At 33.8% G+C, this 25,645-nt stretch overlaps 1 protein-coding gene across 1 annotated transcript in view; it reads right to left on the bottom strand.

Annotated features, from left to right (window-relative positions):
• Positions 1-2,619: 2,619 nt before the first annotated feature.
• The window catches only part of LOC106111323 (potassium voltage-gated channel protein Shal), a 51,560-nt gene continuing 28,534 nt past the window's right edge, over positions 2,620-25,645 (bottom strand). Inside the window, exons 2-5 of the mRNA XM_013293350.1 lie at positions 7,514-7,676; positions 7,225-7,413; positions 6,759-6,911; positions 2,620-3,752 (exon numbers count right to left, since the gene is read on the bottom strand). Of these exons, the coding sequence (XP_013148804.1) occupies positions 3,654-3,752; positions 6,759-6,911; positions 7,225-7,413; positions 7,514-7,676 (604 nt within the window). The 3' untranslated portion in view covers positions 2,620-3,653. The remainder of the gene's footprint in view (positions 3,753-6,758; positions 6,912-7,224; positions 7,414-7,513; positions 7,677-25,645) is intronic.

Raw genomic sequence — 25,645 nt, 5'->3', positions numbered from 1 at the left:
AAGGATGACAATATTCTACAAGTATAGAGAATACGGTAAAGGTTACCTTTCAACGATATAAGATTAATAAATAAAAAAAATGTCAGTATATTGTCGCGACGTCATCTATTGATGAGTAACAAAAAAACATATTGGAAGAATTCATGTTTGCGGGCATCGTGTAGTCTTAACGGGCAATTGAGTGCAGTGAATCCCTGTTACTTTAAGTCGCGAATTTGAACGCACGAATTTAAAGGCGTTTTAACTCTATCCCCACGCCCGTAACAATATTCTACTTTTGGTCGCGAATTCCTCCGCGTAAAAAAAGCACATTATTCCAGCAAATAAACTATCTTTGAACCTTCTACCCAGATCCATTTAGCAATTCTGAACGTGGTATGAATCCATCCTTTTTAAATGTGTTTACAATCTGGGAAGGTATTTAACACACTCAGGGCCAATAACTCGGATCCGAGTGAACGTGGTTTTCATTTTTTTTAAATAACATACAGACGATTTGAGTACATTCTTCTTTTGGGAAATCGGTCGAAAATAATAATCGGTACAGCACATAATTTAAAACATTAATTTGAACTTAGCCTTAGAAAATTTTAATTTCTAGCTAATATTCTGTGCTAAAACATTTGTTATTACAGACAAAATAATAATGACTTCAAATAAAATTCTTCCACGAAACTTCCAATAAAAAGACTTCCACGCAATATTAAGATAAAAAAAAGCAACCTAAAATCCCGTCTATGTCAGCTACCGTTCAGTGAACGTCCAGTCGAATTCGTCCCAGCCGTTTCGGAGATTACCCGGAACAAACGCGGTTTGCGAACAGACAGACAAAAAAAAATTAAATGCGATTTTCGTTATCAGCAACTCAAATACATCATCTTCCCGAAATATGTTTTTTTTTGATATTATAGACACTCCAATTTTATTATACGTATAGATGAAAGGTAACCTTTAAGTAACTGTTACTCTAAACCCATCAATTTCTACAACACACTCCTTTGGTCCAATACATCCATACATTTCCACTAATCTGAATTTATTTCATATTTAAGAACACGTTTGTAAACTGGATATTTTTAATTACATTTAGAATAAACTATTATTGTTTTAATTGAATTACAGTTCTATATAACGTATTTATATATCTATTAGTATATAAAGCATTAAATTAAAAGCTTTTAAAAGAAATCAGATTAAAAAAATATCTGAAATGTAGTAACAATTCAATACTTTATCAACCTTACAAATAAACGCGGTATAAAGGAATAAACTGAGTATAAGCAAATTTTGCGCTCACTCTATGTCCATGGCGAGCACTGGCAGGGCGGCCATCTTGTGTCAATCATCAATTAGTTCGATTTGAGTCGCGACGGAGTGCGCACGCGACATTGTGCGGTGGACGCCAATTCAATGTGGACGTAAATTCAATATCTTAATGCAAACATATTGTTACAATGTATAATTATTTAGTGAAAATACGAATTGTGATTGTGAAATATCTGAGTACCACGCCTACAAGGAAAAGTCTTAAATCACTAGATATTACCCGATGTTAGTCGAAAGACTTCATACTAATATTTGCGTATACTCAGTTTATACCTAAGTTTAACTTTATACCGCATTTATAAGGCTGTAAAAATATAATTGTTGAAAACTAACGAAGAATTAGTATATAATTTAGATAATAAATGAATAAATAGTAATAAATTCTAGCGTAGTGAACATTTATACAATAAGAACAATTTATATTTTATATTCTGGTTTTACATAAATTTTATTTATTTAAATAAATCTAGATAAATAATATATTTATAACGTTCGTAAATTCAAAATAAATTACGTACAAACAAACACAACTTAATATGACTACAGCCACAAAATCACAGGATTAAAAAACTTTCACATACTAGATAAATATACAATAAAAACGAGATTTTTAATTACCTTTTGACTACATATCTTATATTAATAATTTGCTTTTAAGATACAATCACTAAAAAAATTCAATAACATCTCAAGACAAATAGGAATTTATGACGCAATCATGGAAGATATTAACATCGAATTCGGTTTTAGAAATAACTACAAAATATACTTATACATATTTTCTAACACTTGACTTTTTATGTTATCGAACAATTGTCATTTTAGTCAATAGATAATCGAAATAGAATACTTCGAATTGCTGAGTTATCGACAATTACACTTCAAGTGAATTATTAAAATTGTCAAAGCATTAACCTGATGAATTATACGAATCGTTCGGTAACACAAATGGTTTAAACACAAGTATTTCTTACAACTAGAATGTTAATATTTAGTTTATTGATCTAAATAACTCCATAAATTCATCTATCTATATAATTATAAGATTTTCAATTTTTACACCGTACTAAATAATGTAAATTATTTCATATACCATTCATAAGACTTTCATAGAAATATCAAATGCAACTAACCTTTCAAAGATTTAAATACAATATAAAATATAATCATTACGTTTTAAAACTTAAAGAATATTATAATTAAGAATCGACTATTAACATATTAACTAACAGTAACACAGATTGGAAATTTAAAAAAAAATTATGTTTACAAACGATTTTATAACCTCAAAAGCTGAATAATTAAATGCTGATATTGATCGTGGCTTTCTTTATCTCGCTCGCACATGGCTCTGGAACGTGACAATATGTATGCATGTTTTTGCAACCGATGTTTAATAATTTATTACAGAATACGTCTAAAATTCCATTTCTAACAGTTAAAAAGTTGTTGTATTGACTGTGACGTCACAATATTGTGCAGACTTACGAATGTTTTTAGGAACAAACTATGTTTCTAGTTACTATTGTATTTAAATCTTCGATACTTTCAATCTTTTCCGTAATACGAGTATTATTATAATAAACGAGTTGGCTGAATTACTATCTACAATCCATACATTCATAATTATTACTAATTTCAATTCAATATATTACAAGAAACTGTACATTATACTAAGATAAATTTATACTTCACAGGAATTGCCACAAACACTTTATTTCTCGTATCAATAATCGAATTTTAATAGACATTTATCTAACTCCTAGACTTCACTAACACCGAGTAACAGTTAATGTTTAATTCACGAAGGCACTAGAAATCTAGTGGAAGGGAAAGGGACAGACAGGGGAGTATTGGGTTAAGATAAAGAATGGACATATCAGAATTCTTAATGTTTCTATTAAACTAATTGATATGACAAGAACTATTGACTACAGAGAATTTAAATTTGTCTTTTCTAACGAAGAATCACAAAGATTTTCGATTCTATACAAGCGAGACCGCTCTGAGAGATTTAAAACACTTAACTATGCGTAACATCGAATAGGACGTTCAATACAGATTCCAATCACACAAATCAATTGCCTATTCCTCAACCACTATTCAAATCCCATAAAACTCCCATTGGAAATCGGAAATGTATAATAAATTTGATATTATTAGGCAGTATTGCGTTAAGGCATAACCTAGTAATTGTCAAAATTTACTAATGTCATTGCACTTATTCTTCTTTATTTGAAGTCCGAACTTGTATACACCATTTCACTATTATACATTTGGTATACACGTCACACATAGCTCTCCACATGGGCGCTAGTGGGTTGGTCCTAGAAAGATGCCTCAACGAGGTAAGTCCCGTCCATTGCTACACCGGTTTGGTTGCCCTGCACCGTGCTTCCAGCAGGAATGTATTTGCCACACGCTTGCTGTGGAATCATAAATAAATCACTTTAATATATGATTAAATACCAAATGTATATTTTGTAACTTGACAATTTTTATCTTTAGTAATTACTTTTAAAGTTTTGAAAATTATTATGTTATTTCTATTTGTAAGTACTATTCTGAACATAAGGTAATGACATCAAAAACTATTATCTGTCTTATTTCTCGTCTCTTGTTGACTGTCTTTTGTTTGTCAACGTGTTTAAATAACTCTTTCTAGAACTCGACCAATACGATTTAATACTTAATAGATTTTGTATTTTGTATTTTAAAAAGTAGAATCATCAGAAATATATCTATCTACACAAATTCGCTTACACTTCGAGACGCTCAAGCATTAACAATTAAGCATATTCCAGAAATCAGGAACATAAAAATAAAACATTGACGTGATTCAGGAAAGTGAAATAGAAAAAGGATCAAGAATGAAGTGTTGACATGTAAAAGTGGGGATAAGTAGCAAGTGTGTGAGATGTGCTTAAAGCATGCCAATTAAAAATAAACAAATATTGTTTTTTGTTTATGTAGACCCATTAGTGTGATGTTTAGTCTCGTTTTATTCACCGATATTGTTACACTGATCCCGATATTGTTATACCGATACCGATATTGTATTCATGATTGTTAGTGTTAAATGTTAGTACGATTGACCGTTCTATATGTAATCAAATTGGAAAACGGCCTATATCTGCCAATTATGCGTGCAGTGTGTTGGCATTACTCTGAGATTGTTTAGTTTCAAATGTATACATAAAAATATATCTAAAACAACGACATCCTTTACAATACAACACTGTTGGATCTACTGGTTTTTGAATCACATGACTAGCACGTATTTTATATAATCAATTGAAATTTTTCAATTTGTAATCACATTTATATGCTAATAATGCGATTCAGTCACAATATTTATTACATAAATACTTATATATAACATTGAATACACTTGACGTAAAAATACACGCGACTTACAGCGATACAGCGGAAGCTTAGAAATACATTTAGACATTGAAAGATTTACATTAACTTGAAGCAACATCTTTTAGCAGCCAACACCCTGCAGACATTTAAAGCCTCAATTAAATCTCTTTTACCACCAATTTTTACCACACAGCGAATACCATCAAATTGTACACGTCTAAACAAATATTGTATTATACCAAATGTATACATAATACAAATTAAATTATTGAAGCGTAATACACTTACTAAATGTATTTTTGTTTAGTTACATTACCTAAATATATATATACGTTATTTTCTCCCAAATGAGCATAAACCATAAACAATTGAACTATAGACATTATCTCAACTGAGAAGAAGGTAGTATAAACAAGCAATTGGATTTATTCACAAGTTTTTTTAATTTGTATTTATGTATATCAGTTGTATAATCCAATTATACATTCGATATTAAGTCGATAATTTTGAAATAGAAGATTGTTTTAATTTTTATTCAAGGTTCGCTGCATGGTAAAGTTATGGGGACGTACTGGTAAAGGGTCTTCGCTGGGCGCGGCAGACATTGAGGTATCAGAGGGACGAGAGGTCGCGGTGTAGCGGCGGTTCCCTCGCGCGCGCCCTTTCCTACCAGGATCTAATAGCAGGACCTGTTAGAGCCAATTGGATATCGAATATTCGTTAAATGCACAAATGTTTGTCCAAACATTGGTTATGGATATATTTAGAATGTCAGTATGTGTAGTGTATTAGAAAATAATGTTGGTTAATGTTTATGATTGAGTCGAATTATGACCATGAAGTTTGAATAGCAAAACTATTTAAAAAATAATCTTCATGAATTCTTAACATATTACTATTATAATTGTCATCATTACCTGCTTTCAAAGTAGAAAACTAAACAGATTTGACAGAACATCATTTAAAATAGGACAAATGGGCATAAACTTAAATCCATTATACTTGATACTTACCTTTGTACCTTCAATAAAAGCTTTGTGAAATGCTTATAAACACGTAAACAAGACTTTAGACAGTACATTTCATGTTAATAGGAATTACTTCGGCTTCCGAGTCCAGGGTGTGATTACATATCGTAAAGGGCAATAGCAATAGCAAATCAATCGGTGCCCATACCCTATGTGAATTATGTGAATTAGCACCTTATATAACAAAATGTGCTTACATCAGGCGAAAAGCTGTTCCCACTGAAGTATTTCCGCCTTAAGCACGAAAGGGACATGTAGCGGACTCTAGCAAGACGTCGTAACCACACTGGCGAAGCGACAACAGGGAGTACAAATACGTATGCTCATAGAGATCGATTTCTATGGCCTTTTGAATCAAACCTAATATAAATAGAATTTAACATCGATCTATAGATTTTACTGAATTTGGCCATAGAAACAATCTTGTACGTAATTGGTTTGACATCAAGTCAGTGCGAATTGTCTGTACCTCACGACGCGGCCGCGCGGCCAACCCGATCGGGCTGATGCACCTTACTGAACGACGGCGCTTCTGTTATAAAAACATTGCTTTATACAAAATATACTTTAAATACAGACAATAAATATAAAAAAAATCTTTTCTTCTAACAGTTTTACTGTCGCCAGCCAGCTTACTACGAATTTTAAATGTAGAATTAAACAGTTGTACCAAATGTTTGTTAGAATCATGTTAGTAACCGTAACATGTTTCCAACAATAACTTAGTTTACTTATTCTTTATTACTTCAAAATACCTCATATCTTAATATCGTCTTTATTTTTTAACGTTTACGACGTTGATGTTTTCTGAAATGTATTGTGTATTAGTTGTAGAAACAAAAAAGTTATGATATATCATTTGCGTGAATTTGCTATAAATTTTAGTGTAAACCAATCGAATTAGTAATATTTAACATAGAAACTTTAACATAATTTTGAATAGTTTAAATTTATTGCATGCCGTTTGGTTTGAAAAACGCTCCTCCAATATTTCACTGTTATTAAGCGGTTCTACGAAAGCTCGCTGTGTGAAGTTACCTGATACTTCTGGGGGCAGCAGCCGCAGCGCGCGCAGCATGCAAGCAGTGCAGGGGCGCGGCCCGAGTGCGCGGGGGACGCGAGGGGGGAGGGCGACCCAGGGCGCTTTGCAGCACCGTTGTACGGATTCTCCATTTCCACGAATTCACGATCCTACACAAGTGTAATCGTAAACTATCAAACTTGATAAGTGTCATCATCATCTACCCTACCTTATCCTACTCCTGTAGGGTGCACCGGGTATTCGTTCTCCAAATAAATCTATCATCTGTCATCTCAGTCACTCCCTTCTAGATCATGAACCTTTCACTCAAACCATCCATCTCTTTCTAGGTCATCAGTGCACCATTTACTAAACTAGTGATTGAATTTCTGCGTAAAGAGACTTTGATCACGTTTCATCAAACATGTAAACTGTAGAATGACTAGATTTAATTTCTCACTGATATTAATAAAGTATACGAACAGTAGTACGCTCCAAGCATCGAAGTAGATGATGGTGCTGCAATTCGAAAATGTCTTCATCGCGTCCGGCATCATCAAGTTCAACGCCGGACTCCTGAGCGGCGAGACGTGCCTCTGCAGCCTTCTTCTTGGACACGAACGCCGCACCCGACGACGCCTTGGCGATCCTAATGCGAGCTAGGCGCGCTTTCTGTAACATATAGTCAAAATACAGTTATCCATCAGTGTTCAAAACAATTAATTAAGGGGTTTCGGAAAAACTTGATATTTTGAAATAAATTCAATCATACCCTCTGCGCCTTCCTCTTGTCAGCGCGTTGGTTCTGATGGTAGATCCTGGAGAAGTTGGAGACGATGACAGGCACGGGGAGGGCGATCACGAGCACTCCGGACAGCGAGCAGACGCCGCCCACGATCTTACCGGCGATCGTACCCGGCACCATGTCACCGTAGCTGGAATGATGGAGAGAATTTTATGATAAAAGGGTCTTTAAACATAATAATGTTTTTGAATTAATACTTAATTTGTTCATGTAACGTGATTATTTTTATCGTTTCGTTGTTTTTCAAAGAATTTGGTACAGTCGGCAAAATCCAAGGTGTTCAAATAAATATTTTATGCAAACTACTTTTTCTTCTATAGACACATTTTAACGTGCATTCAATTGTTTTTTGTTTCGTATCTTCCTCTCAATGTTTACAAAACATTCAAACAATTATTGCTTTAATTGTATACCACCACCAAAATCCCCGATTGTACTTTCATGCCAACATTTTAATTAAAATCTGCTGTACTTGTTAAAGATATAAACATATTAATTTTACTTATGTGATCATTAAAATATTTGGCTACATACAAAAAGCTGTGTCAACACTCGTCGTTTTAAAGTAGGTTTCTAGGTCACATAGGTAAGTACTAAAAGAAAGGCGGAAACTGAAAACTACGCCACTTTTCTCAAGATATAAAAGGTATAAATGTTTAATGCTTCAAGTTAACTTCCCTCGTTATATTTTTGTATTTTTATTTCAACATAAAGTAATATTTTATAAAAACACTAGCTTTGGCCCGCGACTTTGTACGCGTGGGATTAAAAAAACAAAAGCGAGTAACCTATGTGTTCTTCCATAGTATCCTTTACATCTATACCAAATTTCATCGAAATCGATTCAACAGTTTAGGCTACAAACTCTAACAAACATCCATCCATCCATTACGATCCTGATCTACCTATAGCTGCAACACTCAATTACTTCACTTCAGAAATGTAAACAATAACATAAGACTTCAAACGTCATCTAAACATTGTCTATATCAAGTGTTTAAACAAATCTAGACAAGTCAAACGTTAAAGCACTAGAGAAATATTTAACTTGGCAAACATCTGACGCTGGAAACAATCTATATTCCAACAAATACACGCTGTTCAAAGCATTCATTCAATAGCGTGTATCGTTCAAAGTGCACTTTGTGGTAATTTTATATTTTAACTAGCTTTCGCCCGTGACTCCGTCCGCGTGGAGTTAAATAATACTAAAGCGAGTAGCCTATGTGTTGTTCCAGACTATCCTCTACTTATATACCAAATTTCATCGAGATCCGTTCAGCAGTTTAGGCTACAAAGTCTTACAAACATCCATCCATCCATCTAAATCTTCGCATTCATAATATTAAGTACAATGACGTATACATGAAAAAGTATATTTTATTACAATTGTTTCGTGAACACTAAATCTTACTAATAATATTATAAATGTGTAGAGCCCGCTTTAACATCTTTGCACGAATGTGCCGGCTCGCTAGGTGTAATACCACGACCACACAGAAAACAGGCGTGAAGTGGAAGCAACTCCGCGTTTCGTCTGATGAGTATGGTGCCGGAGGCCTAATTTTAGTCCCTTTTCCTTTCCACCCTTTTCTTAAGAGGAAAGGATGGGAGGAAAAAGTGGATTCGTCGGTGAAGGAGATGCATAGGAAGGGGAAATGTCCTCTTTATGTGCGTCTCCTCCTCCGTCAATTAGGGTAGGCAACGCATCTACAATAGAGGATGTTTATGGGCAGCGGTCGCTTTCCATTTCGGTGGATTCAGGTCACGCTTGCGCGTTTGCCACCTCGTATTATAAAAAAAAAATGTGAAAGTTTAGATGGATGGATGTTTGTAGCCTAAACTGCTGAACCGATTTCGATGAAATTTGGCATAGATGTAGAAGATAGTCTGGAAGAACACATAGGCTGTTCACTTTTGTTTTTTCCAACACCGCGCGGACGGAGTGGCGGGCGAAAGCTAGTGTTAAATATTTAAGTAGAATTATATTAAGTTAACTTTAATAATGTACCTTCAGTTAAAAATTAAGTTTCAAATTTTGCACACAGATGTCGCTATTCTCAATTTCAGAATAAAACTTGTGTTTTTATTATTAACTTGGAAAACAATTGAATTTGATTCAATAAGTGCATGTTTTCAAAATTAGTGTTTAGTGATATTTAAAAAAGGTTCTATTACATCTACATTTACGTCCTTCTCAGTTCCACGTTTTATTGATTTATTCAACAATTGGCAAGCAACTGGCTGTTCATGTCCCGTTAAATATTCTAACAACGTTGAAAAAGGACAAGTGCCAGGAATCTTGTCTTATTCCACGTAAATACGTTTAACGGTAGAAATGCGTTTAGTGGCTACAAGTAAGTAGCATCCCCACTGAGGATATCTGAGCCTCCTCTAAGTTAAGTGGCTAGGATAGTCAACTATTCAGCACGGGATGACTACACATATCTTTGAATTTCTTTACTCTTATGTACAATCAAGATGTTTTCTTTTACCGTAATGCTGATCTACCTCTTATATCTATATCTCTTTTACACATTCAGAACTGCAAATCTTTTAGGTTCACTGACGCCAGTTAGTGTTCACCTATGCCAATTGACAGTCCGTCTAATTCGTCATTAAGCTGGTCGGGTGTGTACCGCGCCTTACAACGTGAAATTGTAATTGTCGCTTACAAAGCGAAGTATTCAGCCGTAAGATCTATACTAAATGAAGATTAAAAAAACTTCCTCTACAAATAAATACATCAAAGTAACAAGAATATATTGTGTTAATACGATTTCATACTTAAAGAAACTCGTAAACTCTGGTTATGAAATCAAAGCGGTCATTTTTAACACTTAACAAACGTCATGACCCAATTTTTTATCATTTATTTGAAAATTTATAACACTTTGAAGGTTCATCGGATTACTTGTGAAGTCATTTAGTGGATATGCATTTTTGTTTTTATATTTTTTTGTTTATTAATATTTTCATACTTGCTTATAAAGTGGTAGAGCCCGCTTTAACATCTTCGCACGAATGGGCCGGCCGGTTTAATACCACAACCACACAGAAAACAGACGTGAAATTGAAGCAATTCCGTGTTTCGTCTGATGAGTCTGGTGCCGGAAGCCTAATTTTAGTCCTTTTTCCTTTCCACCCTTTTCTTAATACGAAAGGATGGGAACGAAAGGATGGATTTGACGGTGGAGGAGACGCGTAGGAAGGGGAATTGTCCTCTTTATGTGCGTCTCCTCCTCCGTCAATTCAGGGTAGGCAACGCATCTGCAATTGCGGATGTTCATGGGCAGCGGTCGCTTTCCATTTCGGTGGATTCAGATGCCCATAGACATTCGCAATAGCAGCTGCGTTGCCTACCCTAAATCGACGGAGGAGGAGACGCACATAAAGAGGATATTTCCCCTTCATATGCGTTACCTCCACTATCAAATCCAGGCTCCCTCCCCATCCTATTCTTAATAGAAAAAGGATAGGAAGGAAAAGGGACTAAAGGGCCTCCGGCACCACACTCATCTGAAACGCGGAATTGCTTTACGCATGTCTTCTGTACGGTCGTGGTATTACATCGGGCGAGCCGACCCATTCGTGCGAAAACGGGCTCTACCACATATCTTTTAAATTTCTTCACAGGTATGCTGAAGTACACAGACAGCTGCGAACTGTTTACTAAATTATTTTAAGCCAAGTACCTTATTATAAATAAAAAAATCTTAACAAAAGAACATCAAAAGGTAAAGCACGTGTTTACAAGAGATAATAACCTTTTCTTTGTTCTAAACTCTTTGTTCATTAAAGAAGATTTTTAACAATCATTTGATAAAACCAAAGTTTTAATAACAACGATAAACTTGTTACAGACACTGTTTTAACTTTGATAGAGTTACAAAGGTTAAATATTTTTAGAATTACATCACAATTATAATGGAAAACATTTTTATTAGTTAAAATACGTCAAATTTATTAATTTCTTACTAATGTTGCTTGACTTTGTCCTCATCATATTACAAAAATAATGAAAATTATAGCATATGTTGTTCACAGATAAATTACCTTTCGCACGGTGAAAGAATTTTAAAAATCGGCCCAGTTATTGAGTTATTTCAATACAACCAAAATTATAAAATAAAATTCATATCTCCGCCGCTCCTTTGCCCCCTTTCTCTTATCTATGCTAATATTATAAAGAGGAAAGATGCGTATTTTTCTATTTTTATATGTATTCGATTCGTGTAAAAACTAATGGGCCGATTTCAAAAATTCCTTCCCCATTAGATAGGTAATTTATCTGTTAGTAACATTGGCTATATATTTTAATTTGATGCATCGATGTCGCGAGCAACAACTAGTATGAATATAAAGCTTTCTGATTATGTACAAGCTCTGATTTTAGTCATAGTAGTGACTAACGTGAGCCAATAGTCAAGTATATCTTAATTGTGCAAGTAAAAACTGCTTTTCATGTCTCAATGGGCATTTCTAATTATTTTTTTAACAGAATAACAATTGAATAAACAAATATTTCAAAGGGATATTTTCCCCCGTACTGCAAGCTTTGTTATTTTACCGAGGTCATACCGTTTGCTGAAAACAAAGGAAATTAAACTTTCTCATAAGGGGTTAAAGTTTAAATTTCCGCAATGCGTTTATCCGCAGTTTCAGTCAGCTGGTAGGGTAATTGTTTACTTGCGTTTATTTCTTTTGGGCTCGCTTCCTGTTTTTCTTTGAGGAATTTTTAATATGCTGCAGTGCTGCCCTCTATAATAAAACATAAAGTTTGCTTTCGTTCTATTTAATTTAGTCATAAATTAAGGTGGTAAATGATTGGGTGGTTTTCATTCGAAAAATAAAGTGGTTTAGATAATGGATTAGACTGTTTTATTATGTATTGTATGATCGAATTAAATTAAAAAGAAAAATTGTTTTAACACATTTCTTTATATGACAATTTATTATCTACCAGCTTTCGCCCGCGACTCCGTCCGCGTGGTATTAAAAAAAACGAAACCAAGTAGCCTATATGTTCTTCCAGACTATCCTCTACATCCATGGCAAATTTTATTGAGATCCATTCAGCAGTTTTGGCTACAAACTCTAACAAACATCCATCCATCCATCTAAACTTTCACATTTATAATATTAATAAGATAAATTATTTTTGTAAAGTTTCCGTTTTAACATCTATAACATTATAAAGAGGAAAGATTTGTATTTTTGATGTTTCTATGTATTTGATTCACGCAAAAACTACTGGGCCGATTAAAACAAATCTCTCACCATTAAAAAGGTAATTTATCTGTGAGTAACATAGGCTACATTTTGTATTATCTTTACTTAAACGTTCAAAGCCACAAGCTAACTAGTCGATAATAGAAACATGTTTATTCTGTTAATCCAATAAATCCGACTAGTTACAGAAAAATCGTTTATTTTCTAACACACGTTCAGAGATAAAAATGACATGTCAAAACTAAAATGTCGTCACATTTACATAGATAATATATTCCGCGACACGAGCGCCATCTAATCTCCATTAGAAGCAAGTTCCCGCAGATCATGCATTCAAAAAGCTAACGCGCATAAATTATCTTTTTACAGGGTTGAACATGAACGTGATTATCGATTTGTAACTAAACTACCTTTCGCCCGCGACTCCGTCAGCGTGGAATTAAAACAAAAGTGTTCTTCCATATTATCCTCCACGTCTATGTCAATTCGTCGAGATCTGTTCAGCCGTTTAGGCCACAAATTCTAAGAAACATTCATCCATCTGAACTTTTGTGTTTATAATGTCATGATGATAATAAATATCTAGTTATTTTATGCTTTCTAATTATTAAATTTGATCACTTCTATTAGTTGAATATAAATGTAATAGTTTGATTATTGTATACTAGCTGTTACCGTGCGGCTTCATCCGTTACAAATTCTCAGTTACAAATGTCAAAATGACATGACATGATGACAACTATGCTTCCTTGATGTTGGCAGCAACTTATGGTCTCTTTCCCACATTAGGGTTTCTATCCAAAATATTTACCCCTAAGTTTAGCGTGACAATATATAGCCTAAAGCTTGACGTAACTGTAGGGCATTTTATTAAAAAAAGAATTATTCAAAAATATGCTGTAACTGCTGAGATCTTAGGCAACAAAGAAGTGTGTGTTTACGCTTTATTATAATAGTATGGACTGATCACTTTAAGAGTATGAGCACACCATTGACTAAACTTTCGCACAACTGTTGTGCGATTGTCGGTTGTTTTGCAGCGGATTCAACTATTTGCACAACTAAATATCAAGTAGTGTTACCTCTATATTAACTCATAGGAATCAAAGCGAAACTAAACAGTTATACGAAAGTTATCTTAAAGGAACTTAGTTCTAATGAAATACGTTGCTACAGTTAAAATGTCTGTTATTTAATAACGCAGTTCTGTTCTATGCATGTCTAGTTACAACATAACGCATGCACATAAAATTAGGTCGGGTTATTAGACGGACAGAATCTGTGTAAACAAACGCCTAATCTAACAAGGCACAGAGCATAGATTACGTCAAATTGTAAACAGTTTAGTATTGAATTATTGTCAGTTACATGACAATCTTTATCACAGATCAAAAAACTAATTAATAACCAAATTTTAAAGGTATATGGGTAAGGTATACTGTGCAAACATTTATCACCAGTATTCCTCTGGAAGATTCTATATCAGTTTTGTGACACCTCATGTCTTGGTATTGACGCGTAATATGGTAAAACATTTCACAATTTTATATAGAGTTAATGTGAAATATATCCCAAGTGAAGTGTTAACTACGTTTATTTTTTTTTAAATTTCTTTGTTAACAACCCTACTTGTGTACACCAATTATTACACGACAATGTAAAGTCAAGCGTTATGCATAACACATCGCTACAAGAACTTGCTGCGTTCAAGGAATTCACAAAGCTAGTGTGACTGTTTTGAAGTGTACTACTAACACTCACATTTACAGCTAAGTCGGACGATAGGGATGTCACAAACGAGAAGAAATTGAAACAAATAAAAAGCGGATTAACTTCCACTTGAAGTTTGTCTTGAGTATGGTTGTGGCATATGCAACAGTAAATAAAAGTAATAATAATAAATAATATAAATGCGAAAGTTTAGATGGTTGGATGGATGTTTGTTAGAGTTCGTAGCCTAAACGGCTGAACCGAATTCAATGAAATTTTGCATAGATGTAGAGGATAGTCGTGGGCAAAAGCTAGTCCTAAATATTTTTAATCGTTTTTAATTATACAAAAAAAGTTAATACTGGCCATCTATTGTTATTTATTAAAAATAAAACGTCTGAAAGATGACCTAGATATGTGAATATATACGTTACCTTTCCAATGTCTTTCTTGTACTAAGAACTTTTCCATTGTTTTCTTTCGATATTGAATTTTTTTGTCGAACACACGCTTTTGTGTAAGCTTTTAAAAATGTAAGACTCTCATTAAAAGCAGGTTTAGTTTGAGAATAATTGTTAGAGTAAAAAGTGCTTTTTATGTTATTGCTTTGTTTAAAATACTAAAATTTTTATTTTTATTACGCATAGTTTTTTATGATCTGGTTTGAAATTATTAAAAGAGCGATATGATTCCAGAACTAGTTAAGTTAATAGTTTAGTCGGAGAGATGTTTATTACAGTTTGTCGCCTAAACTGCTGAAGGGATCTCGAAAAAAATTGCCATATATATACAGCAACGTCTAGAAGAACACATGAGTTACTTCTTTCACCGACATTCCAAAAGAAGGAGGTACTTAATCCGTCTGTATGTTTTTTTTATTTATTTTTTAATTTCCCTCGGACAAAGTCACAGGGGAAAACCAATTCTTATATTAAACGCAACACTAACCTGAACCATAAATCATGTTGCCCGAATCATTTATCCGTCACAACAAAACCCGGGTGGGGTTTGTCGATAAACATAACATAGTCTAACATTTATTACATGAAGAACAGACTGTAAAGAGCTACAAAGAAGGAATCGTAGCATTATCTACGACGTAGCAATATTGGAACCTACAAGTATTGCTACGCCGTATAACAAAACTACGACTTTACAATTATTTCCAAACGTGCTGTACCCCAAACTTCGTTAGCACAAATTTGAACCACCTTTACGCCATTTTGACAGCGCAGAATTAAAAAAAATAGCCTTTAATGTGACTATCCATGTCAGCTACCCTTCAGTGAAAGTCCCGTCGAAATCGGCCCAGCCGTTTCGGAGATTACCCAGAACAAATGCGGCTTGCGGACAGACAGACAGACAGACAGACAAATATTTTTTAAAAGCGATTTTCGTTAATAGTAACGCAAATACATCATCTTCCTAAAATCCGGAGTTTTTTTTTAATATTACAAACAGACATTACAATTTTAATATATATATGTAGATAGATTAATTTAATATGACTTCCTCATTTGAAAAACTTACAAAAATAACCTGTACAGGTAATTTTTAAATAAACCCTTGTATGTATGTAAAAAAAATTATACGCACGCTTAAGTATGCATTGTTAAATAATGTGTAACGTTTTTTTCAATAATAGAACTTACTGAAAATTAGTAGTAATCTTTCAAATATGGGTACAAGGCTATGCTATGTTTAAATTCCAAATCCTATTAACATTTTCACTTTCAAGGAGTTGTTTGGAACGATTCCTGCCGCCAAGTTTCGTCATCGGACGACACGACAGACCGCCAGGTATCATCCTTACCATCTTGATGGCTGCGTTCCACAACCGTGCGTTTTTCGCAGAACTTTCTGCCCCGCACAGCCACTTGTGGAACGGTCTGTCCTCGGCGGTATTTCCAAACCAATACGACTTAGGGTCCTTCAAGAAGCGAGCCTATCATTTTCTCCAACCGGCAACGCATCTGTAGTTCTTCTGGTGTTGCGTCCATGGGCGTCGTTGACCACCTTGGTGTTCACGCCGCTCGTTTGGTCTCTTTTATTATTATAAAAAAACTACTGTCAGATTGTAAGCGTCGCTTACGAAGCTAATTGTTTAAGATACATGTGTAGCAGTAAAATATTATTTCCCACTAGTACAGAAAGCCGTAACATTTCTGTAAGTAATAATGTTTCGGACAATGTAAATCATAACCTATAAACATTTGGAATGGCCACTCTATGTGGTAGTAAAACGTAGACAAACAAATAATATTTACGCGACAAAATTCGTAGACTAACGGATTTATTTCGATTACGAAATTGAACCTTAACTCAATGTGTTAAGATTCATTTTCGATTAATTCTGTATTTGAAAACAAACTATTAAATCTTTCTAAAGATTTTAGAATATACGTAAATTATGAAACTTCTATCGAAACATATCGTTGTCTCTATCTTTCAAATAGAATGAAAGGGATCAGATATAGCTTTTACTTGAATTTTAAATTAGTTTGTAACAGACTTCAGCCTAAATTATTGAACCGATTTTGACAAATGAGGTGTCATTTGTTTTGTCTTCTTCCCTAAATTGTCATTGTAACTATTGACAGTCATTTTTGTACTTTTTTCGATTAATGCTGGGTTTCTGAAGTTCCCAATTATTTTATCATTACCTTTTTTTTCGTAATGGGGAAGAAATCTTCGAAAGATAACCTGTCTTTTGTAAAAGACAGGGTTATTGTGATATTCTACTAACTAAAAACCCCCTCGGTGGCCGCCCTCAGGTGCGAATTGAGGGTCCCGGGATCTCCAGTGGAACGCACCGGTACCCTCTGCACCGTGTTGCTTTCGACGCTGCTTATCCTTATTTTATTATTTTTTTTACAATGTTTTTTTCATTACATTCATTTTGTCATTACCTAGCGATTTATTTGTTTTAGGTTGACTTAATTTTCAATGGAGTAAAATTCCAGTTACGTTCGCGTTTTATGATATTGCACTAAAAAACACTAACAAATGCATACACAAAGCTAGGAAACCGGCCATAAATCGTGTTAATCTTTTAATACTTTCTTCAGTGGGAAGTCATTTATGATAACTAGTTTACAATAACAAAAAAACCTCTTCATATTAAAATAGTCAATAAACTCGTCAAAGTAAAGAGTACGCTCAATAAATCAGTTTCCACGCAACACAAATAAAAACTACATCGTAAACGACAGACAGTAAAGATAAACAAACGAACATCTAATATTTGTTTTGGCTCCAACTAACAATATAATAAAAATTGACTTGTGACTATGTTTACACAAACAATACATTTAAAATACGTGAGTGTATTTTATAGTTAAATATACAAAATTTATCTTTATTTTCAGAATATTCTAGACTAACGAATGAACCAGAGATATGACCTAGCTTTAGTTTTAAAAGTAATAGCAATAATTAAGAGGTTTTATTAATGAAATAGCGCCATCTATTGTCTGCATTTTAAAGCAATAAAACATTTATACATATAATAAAATTGGAGTATCTGTTTGTAATATAAAAACAAATCCAGATTTCGGGAAGACGATGTATTTGCAATTTGATAACGAAAATCGCATTTAAAAATTTGTTGTCTGTCTGTTGCGTGTGATCTCCTAATCGTCTGGGCCGATTACGACTGGACTTTCACTAGATAGACAGGCATATTATAAGCTCCTTTTTTATCTTAATATTGCGGGATCGAAGTCGCAGGCAACAGCTTGTACGTAACAATTAGAAACCAAGCGCTTACTAAATGTATAACTATAATAATATGTGGATGTACGCGCCCACCCAACGTCAGTGTAAACTAAATTTAAACAAACGCACGGCCTCACAAGCTAGAATCGTAAATACGGCACTAAACTCGGTATAATAATAAACAATGTTATATTTTACACTTCGCGGGGAGCGATGTCACGTCGATGCCGCCATCTTGTTTTTATAGGATTTTCCGCAAGTGATTGATTTGTTTTGTTTTGAATTTATTTCTTACTATCATTACGTTTTAATGGGATAAGCTAGTTGTATGAGTTTCCGCCATAGCTTGTCTTGGGTGAAGGACAAGGGGAGATCCCTATCCAGTAAGAGATGGAAAAAGCGCGCGTTCCCGTGCACAACAGAGACTGAACGGTCGTTGAGGACTTCCACAACCATCACCTTTGGGGTGTGTGAAAAATATTAACATATGCCCATGCTCCGGTTAACAGTAAAGTCGAGGGAACCAGAGGGGGTTTAGTGGGTAGGCTCCACGTTTCTTCCCATTTGGGCAGGGATTGGTGAGAGTCCCACAAACCCTGTGTGTCTTTCCCCAATGCACCTGGGATGCATAACGCATTCCCCCTCAAAAAAAGTTGTATTTCTAAACAACTTTTTATACAGTAAAATGTGAATATTAGTAGGGAAAATTTTGAGAATTATCACGAATTAGGTGTCACATTGACTCTCGCGCGGAAAAAAATCACTTTTTTCTATAGCCTCTGTGTTCTTCTAGATTATCCTCTACGTCTATGCCAAATTTTATCGAGATCCATCCAGCCGTTTAGGCTAAACATTCTAGCAAACATCCATCCATCTAAACTTTAGCATTTATAATATCACTTACTAATATTAATAATATCAAGAAGTAGACTTAATAAAGTTTTGAAATAAACTGTACAATAAAAGCAAACCGTAATTGTTAACAACTAAAATTATTTAGAGAGCCTTAACTTAAGCTTTTATAAATAAAATTACTTGATTATAAAACGTTATTTTCTCTATTTTCAACCAATGTAGGTGTAATTTTAAAATAGCAATTCCATTCTGAAAATCTAATTTAGTTTCGGAAATTGTGTTCTCTGTTAGCTAACTTCGTTCTTATTTATTTTTTCACCACTGGAACGAAATCATGAGTTCGTTAAATTCTCAAAGGCTTTAGTGCTTTAAGAGATTACATACTCTGAAACTGAAAGTACTATATTCAACGTAATATCCGTTAATAAACTCTGAAACATATAGTAATTTTTTTTAATATAGATAAAAACCATTGATGGAGTGTTTTATACAAGTTTAGATGTAATGTTCTTGGCGGTATTTTCAATACGACTTAGGGTCCTTCAAGAAGCGAGCCTACAATTTCCTTAAAGGTCGGCAACGCATCTGTAGTTCCTCTGGTGTTGACTATGTGCATTGTTTACCACGTCGGTGTTCGCACGATTTCCCCGTTTATAATAAATAAAAAAAATTGAGGGTCGATTTTCCAAATATCATATTGACAACAATGAGAAAATGTATCCCAAACAAAACGCCTCCAGAGGTCTCTTACTTAATCCGCTAAGGGCATATCATAGCCGCCGAACTGAACTTCGGAGATTTTTTTTCCTTCACTTGTAGATACTGGCATAGAAGAATGTTGACACGTGCCTATAACGCCATGGCTTGCAATTGTGCCATCTTCCATGTGTATTCCATGCGTAATAAAAAGGAGAGCAATTTTTTTGTCGTCACAAAAAAAGCAAGTAGCCTATGTGTTCTTTCAGACTATCCTCTAGCAGTGTAGATTACAAACTCTAACAAACATCCATCCATCCAAGTTTTCGCATTTATAATGTTAGTAAGATTTCCTTCGTCATGAGTTGTTATAATCAAGGAAATAAAGTGAATTTTATAGTGCATTTTTATAACCCGTCAGCGTGTCGTTAATTAAATTGTGTGCGTGTATTTGCGGACGGCTGGCGCATTAGAAATAGCGCGTGTGATTTAAATGCACTCAAATTTATAGCCCTGTCCCGCTTGTGACGTCAGTGGCCTGACTGTGGCGAGATCTTTGATCTTGCATTTGTATTTTACAACTAGTTCCACGAGAACTCCGCGCAATTAAAAAAACTATGCTCTACATCTATGCCAAAGATGGTAATCTATTATACTGTACGGCTAAACTATCGCAGAACAGTTGTGCGATTGTCGATTGTTTCGTATCCCATTCAACAGTTTAGTTGAAACTAAAAATCGAGTAGTGCACCTTCATGTAAGCACTTAGGAATCAAAACGAGACTAAACATTGTGCGATAGTTTTATAGTCGGAATATAAGATAAGATTCGTTGAAAAAACAAATGAATGGCATTCACGAAACGTACGTATCGTGGATGTAAACATCGAGCGATGATTTCATATATTTATTTTTGTTTCGATATCTCAGATTTACAGCACAGGAAGTATACTGCATTATACTAACTGATGATAAACAAGCTGGCATGCAAGATATGTTACGTCCGATGCGTATTAAAAAAAAAACTAAATAGAAGTGAAAAAAGTAATATTCTATGGTTTTAGTTTTTAATTGTGAGTGCCAGAAACCTAATTTTGGTCTCTTTCTCTTTTTTAAGTAATGTACGGGAAGGGAGAGAATTTGACAGTGAAAAATTCACATAGTTAGGGGAAATATCCCATTATGATCTTCTCTGTCGATTAAAGGTAGACAATTACAATTGCGGATGTCTATTTACTTATTTAATCTTTAATTACATATTTTTAATATAAACTACTATTTCTGAAATGTCAAAAACAACGATGACATTTTTAATAAAATATCATAATAAAAAGTTAATTCTAAAACATATTCTATTTTTAAAAATACAAAGCACATTTTTCCACCTTTCATATTTTTAATTATTTAATGGCTGCACACCCAAGCAGCCAGTGCCCGTGACGTATTAAAAATAAAATAACCTAGTTTCTATAATCTATGACAGGTAGGGGCGCTGTCAGCGCGACATTGATTTTCCCGCCACGGCGCGCCTGCAATGCGGCCTTACAAATAGATTTATTGCATTGATGTCTCTCAAGCGTCTACCCGAGGAACTGTAGATAGTCATTATTTAAAAGTTTCAACGGAAAACAATTTATCGCTTGCCAGTGGCTTGCATTTCAGGTTCATAAACTAGTGCAATGAAGAAATATCGTTTCCTTTATATTTTATTCTCTGAATTAAATCTAAATTATGTTATACTTCTATTGAGATTTCTGACAATTTGTATATATGTATTGAAATAACGCAAAAAAATCTGATTTGAAAAAATCTTTTACTATTAAAAAGCTACGTTATCACTGAATAGGCAATACTTTACTATTTTTTAATTTCACTCGGACCAAGTCTTTTAAACACAACCTAAAGGTTGTTGAATTTCTAATGACATTTTCTTAGCTATATTAAATATTATTGAATTTTTAACGCCGGCATCCAGAAACACGCTGTTTATTAATAGTTCCTAAACATTAGTAATAATAAGAAATAGTCTATGTTACTCACAGATAAATTACCTTTCTGATGGTGAAAGAATTTTTAAAATCAGCCCAGTAGTTTTTGCGTGAATTAAATACATAAAAAGTACAAAACTTTCCTGTTTATAATATTAAAAATGAATTACTTAATTAAATTAGAGATATCACTCTTAATCACAAAGTTTACTTGTAGTCGATGGTTTCAAAATTGCCATAATTCTTTTACTCTATGATTAAAGGAATAGATTCCATCATCGTGGTAGGCATGAATCTCTACGTATGGGCGGGGCTGACGTTTTTACTGGTACATCTGTTCGTGTTAAATTTAGTGTTATTTTACGAGTACATTTTACGATGGATGGATATCGGATGCTTTTAAACTTGATTATAATATTAATCATGGCAACACATTAATGAAAATCACGTGGTGTTGCCACGTTAGTATAACAAAAGAGCTATAACCTAAAGAAGTATTGAAGGCGCTTTATTCTGATTACTTTTTACAGCTTTTTCTAATAAATGCGATGTAGCCAAGGTTTTTTATATTCCTGATCAAGCTATCTTACTTCATACTCTTCTATACTAATATTACAAACAGGAAAATTTGGTTGATCATATTAAAATAACACAAAAACTACTAGGGCGATTTCAAAAATTCTTCCACCATTAAAAAACTACGTTGTCAATGAGTAATATAGGCAGTGTTTTTTTATTATCATGCGGTCGAAAGCTAATTAATTTTTTTATTTTGCAGATGCATTGTCTACCCATAATCGAAGGAGGAGACGCACGTAACGTGTATATTTCCTATTCTTATGCTTCTTCTCCATCGTCAAGTCCACGTTTTCTTATAACAAAAAGGGTGGGAACGAAAAGGGAATAAGTTGGGTCCTCCGACACCACAATCATCAGACGAAACGTGAAATTACTTCCACTTGACGCCTGTCTTCTGTGTGGTCGTGGTATTACAACGGGCGAGCCGACCCATTTGTGCGAAGATGTTAAAGCGGGCTCTACCACTGGTAAAAGATGGATGTTTGTTAGAGTTTGTAGCCTAAGCTGAACAGATCTTGATGAAATTTGGCATAGATGTAGAAAATAGTCTGGAAGAACACATAAGCTATTTGTAATGTTTTATTTTTGTGGGCAACATGAAGTCAAATATAAAAACTCTTAAAAACAGTATTCAAAAACTTTTCGTTTACCACTTTCATATTTAGCGTTTCATAAAAACGAAATAGCGTTTTTAAACACAAGACTTTCAAATGTTTTAATAACCGTCATAACTTGGTAACAATAAAAACCCACTTTAAACCACTTCCCTTGAGTTTAATAACTTTTAAAGTCAGCATGTAAAAGGAACAATGCAGTACGCTCTATTGCAACCGACTCACTACGCGTTTTTTCCGAGTTACAATACTTTTTATTCAATGATGATTTTTATTTACTCTCAAACTAATTATATCATTAATATTGTAACAATATGAGTGTTTGGTAAGCTTTTTTTTTAATAATTAGAAGGGCTTTTTTAAATTTTAATATCGATAAAATAAGAATAAATATTCAATAATCGATAAATGCGAAAGTTTAGATGGATGGATGTTTGTTAGAGTTGTAGCCTAAACGGCTGAATAGATCTCGATGAAATTTGGCACAGACGTAGATAGCCTGGAAAAACACATAGGCTACTCACTTTTGGTTTTTTAATTCCACGGACGGAGTCGCGTGCAAAAGCTAGTATCAGATATTTATCGATATCGATAAAGTTTGCATTTCTACCAAGTTAATAAATGTTTTCTTCTTATCTCATTTTATCTTTACTTTCAGTAATAGAATTGCAACAAAACTTTTTTACTGCACAGTTTTAAAATTTTAATCAAATATCCGAAACAGTTTTACGTAACGCTATAATTGGTTTCTCCAAATAGAAGCCAATTACAAGCTTGTAACAGCTTTCATACCCGACACAGCGTACATGAAACGGAAAATACGGGATTCGACAAAACAAATGAATTCGATTAAAAATGTTTGTTGTAGTTTGTCTAAATAAGATATATTAGTTAAAGCAAAATGCCATACTTAATAGATCGTAGTGATGAAACAAACACGCAGCGAACAATTATGAACTATCGATATTCGGTTTAAATAATTATCGAACTCAACTAAAATTATCATTTTCTTATTAACTAATTTAGAGGACAATTCTAGTATTAATTATAGTGTAGAGAATTTAGCTATTACAGAAATAATAGCGAAGTTCAAATTTCATAAATTATAACTATAAATCTATCTATTCCCACTTCTATAAGAATGAAAATCGGAAATCGATAAGATTCATGACTGCTTTAACACAATCCATCCCTACTAAATTTGAAATGAATTGTCAAACTTATCTAAATTATTTAGACAAACTATAAAAGTATGGAAAACATTGCCGTCAGGAATAATACATGACTTAAGACGTAAGACGTCTTAAGTAGTCAACAACTGTTTAGTTGCACAACTAAAAATCGAGTAGTGTGCGCTCCATATCTGATAGGAGTAGCGAGACTAAACAGTTCTGCGATACTTTAGTTTCAGGTGTGCGCACGCTCTTAGGTTAATTTATTTGTCATACTGCGTACATCTGATCCGTATTTTTACATAAATGTCGCACCAGGTCGCGCTAAAATCACAAACTTTTATACGAGTATCAAATATTTATAACGCAGCTTAAGTTATTGTGATATAAAGAGACAAATAAATCCTATCACAATATCTTATATCGTTTTTATTCATTTAAGAGCCTGTCCCACCACTGGCTGATAAAGGTTCAGATAGCTTAAAATAGCGTCACTGTCAGATAAGGTAACAAAATCTGATATTTCCATCACATATTTTACACATTGTTATCAGACAATTTACAATTTGGTGGGACAGGCCCTAAATATCTTAAACATTACATGGCAAATCTTACTGTTATTATAAATGCGAAAGTTGGATTGATGTTTGTTAGAGTTTGTAGCCTAAACTGCTAAACGGATCTGGATTAAATTTGGTATATATGTAGACGATAGCGTAGAAGAACACTTAGGATACTTGCTTTTGTTCTTATTATTTCCACGCGGACGGAATCGCTGTGAAAAGCTAGTCATACTTCATACTATCATACTAATATTATAAATGCGAAAGTTTAGATGGATGGATGGATGTTTGTTAGAGTTTGTAGCCTAAACGGCTGAACAGATTTTGATGAAATTTGGTACAGATATAGAGGATAGTCTGGAAGAACACATAGGCTACTTTTTATCCCGGAAATAGTTACGGTTCCCGTGGTATTTTTCTGCAACGGTTCAACATATCTTATTGAAATTTGGCACAGATATAAAACAAAGTCTGGTGTACACATGAGATAAGGTTCATCCCTGAAAATTGCCCGGTTCCCAAGGGACACGTTATTTACATAGTTCGTCTGTTTTCTAATACCACGTGAACGAAGTCGTGGGCAACAGATAGTAATATCATAAATGCGAAAGTATAGATGGATTATGTTATTACTTACGAGTATGTATAGAATGGTTTATCTTAATGAAATTTAACACAGAAGTAGAACATAGAAAGAAGATTTGCAGCATTTTTGCTAATTTATTCTTTATTTTTATTTGGTCTAAATATTTTGATAACTTGGTTATGTTTATTGAGATACAGTTCGTAATGTTCACTTGAGAAAGTGGAACGTGAACCTTGGCCTAAAATAAATTATAATTTATGTGTTCGTACAGGGTAAATGTAATTGAATGAATACATCCGCTTCGACAGATCATTAAAATAATGACTTCTTATTAATGTGTAGTATTTTATTTTTGTACGTCCAAAATCCCAATAATTAGGCTTGTCGA

Source organism: Papilio polytes, unplaced genomic scaffold (assembly GCF_000836215.1).
Source record: "Papilio polytes unplaced genomic scaffold, Ppol_1.0 DF824169.1, whole genome shotgun sequence".
Lineage (NCBI taxonomy): Eukaryota > Metazoa > Arthropoda > Insecta > Lepidoptera > Papilionidae > Papilio > Papilio polytes.
The sequence above is the reverse complement of the archived record's forward strand: the minus strand, read 5'-3'. Positions and strand labels throughout refer to the sequence as shown.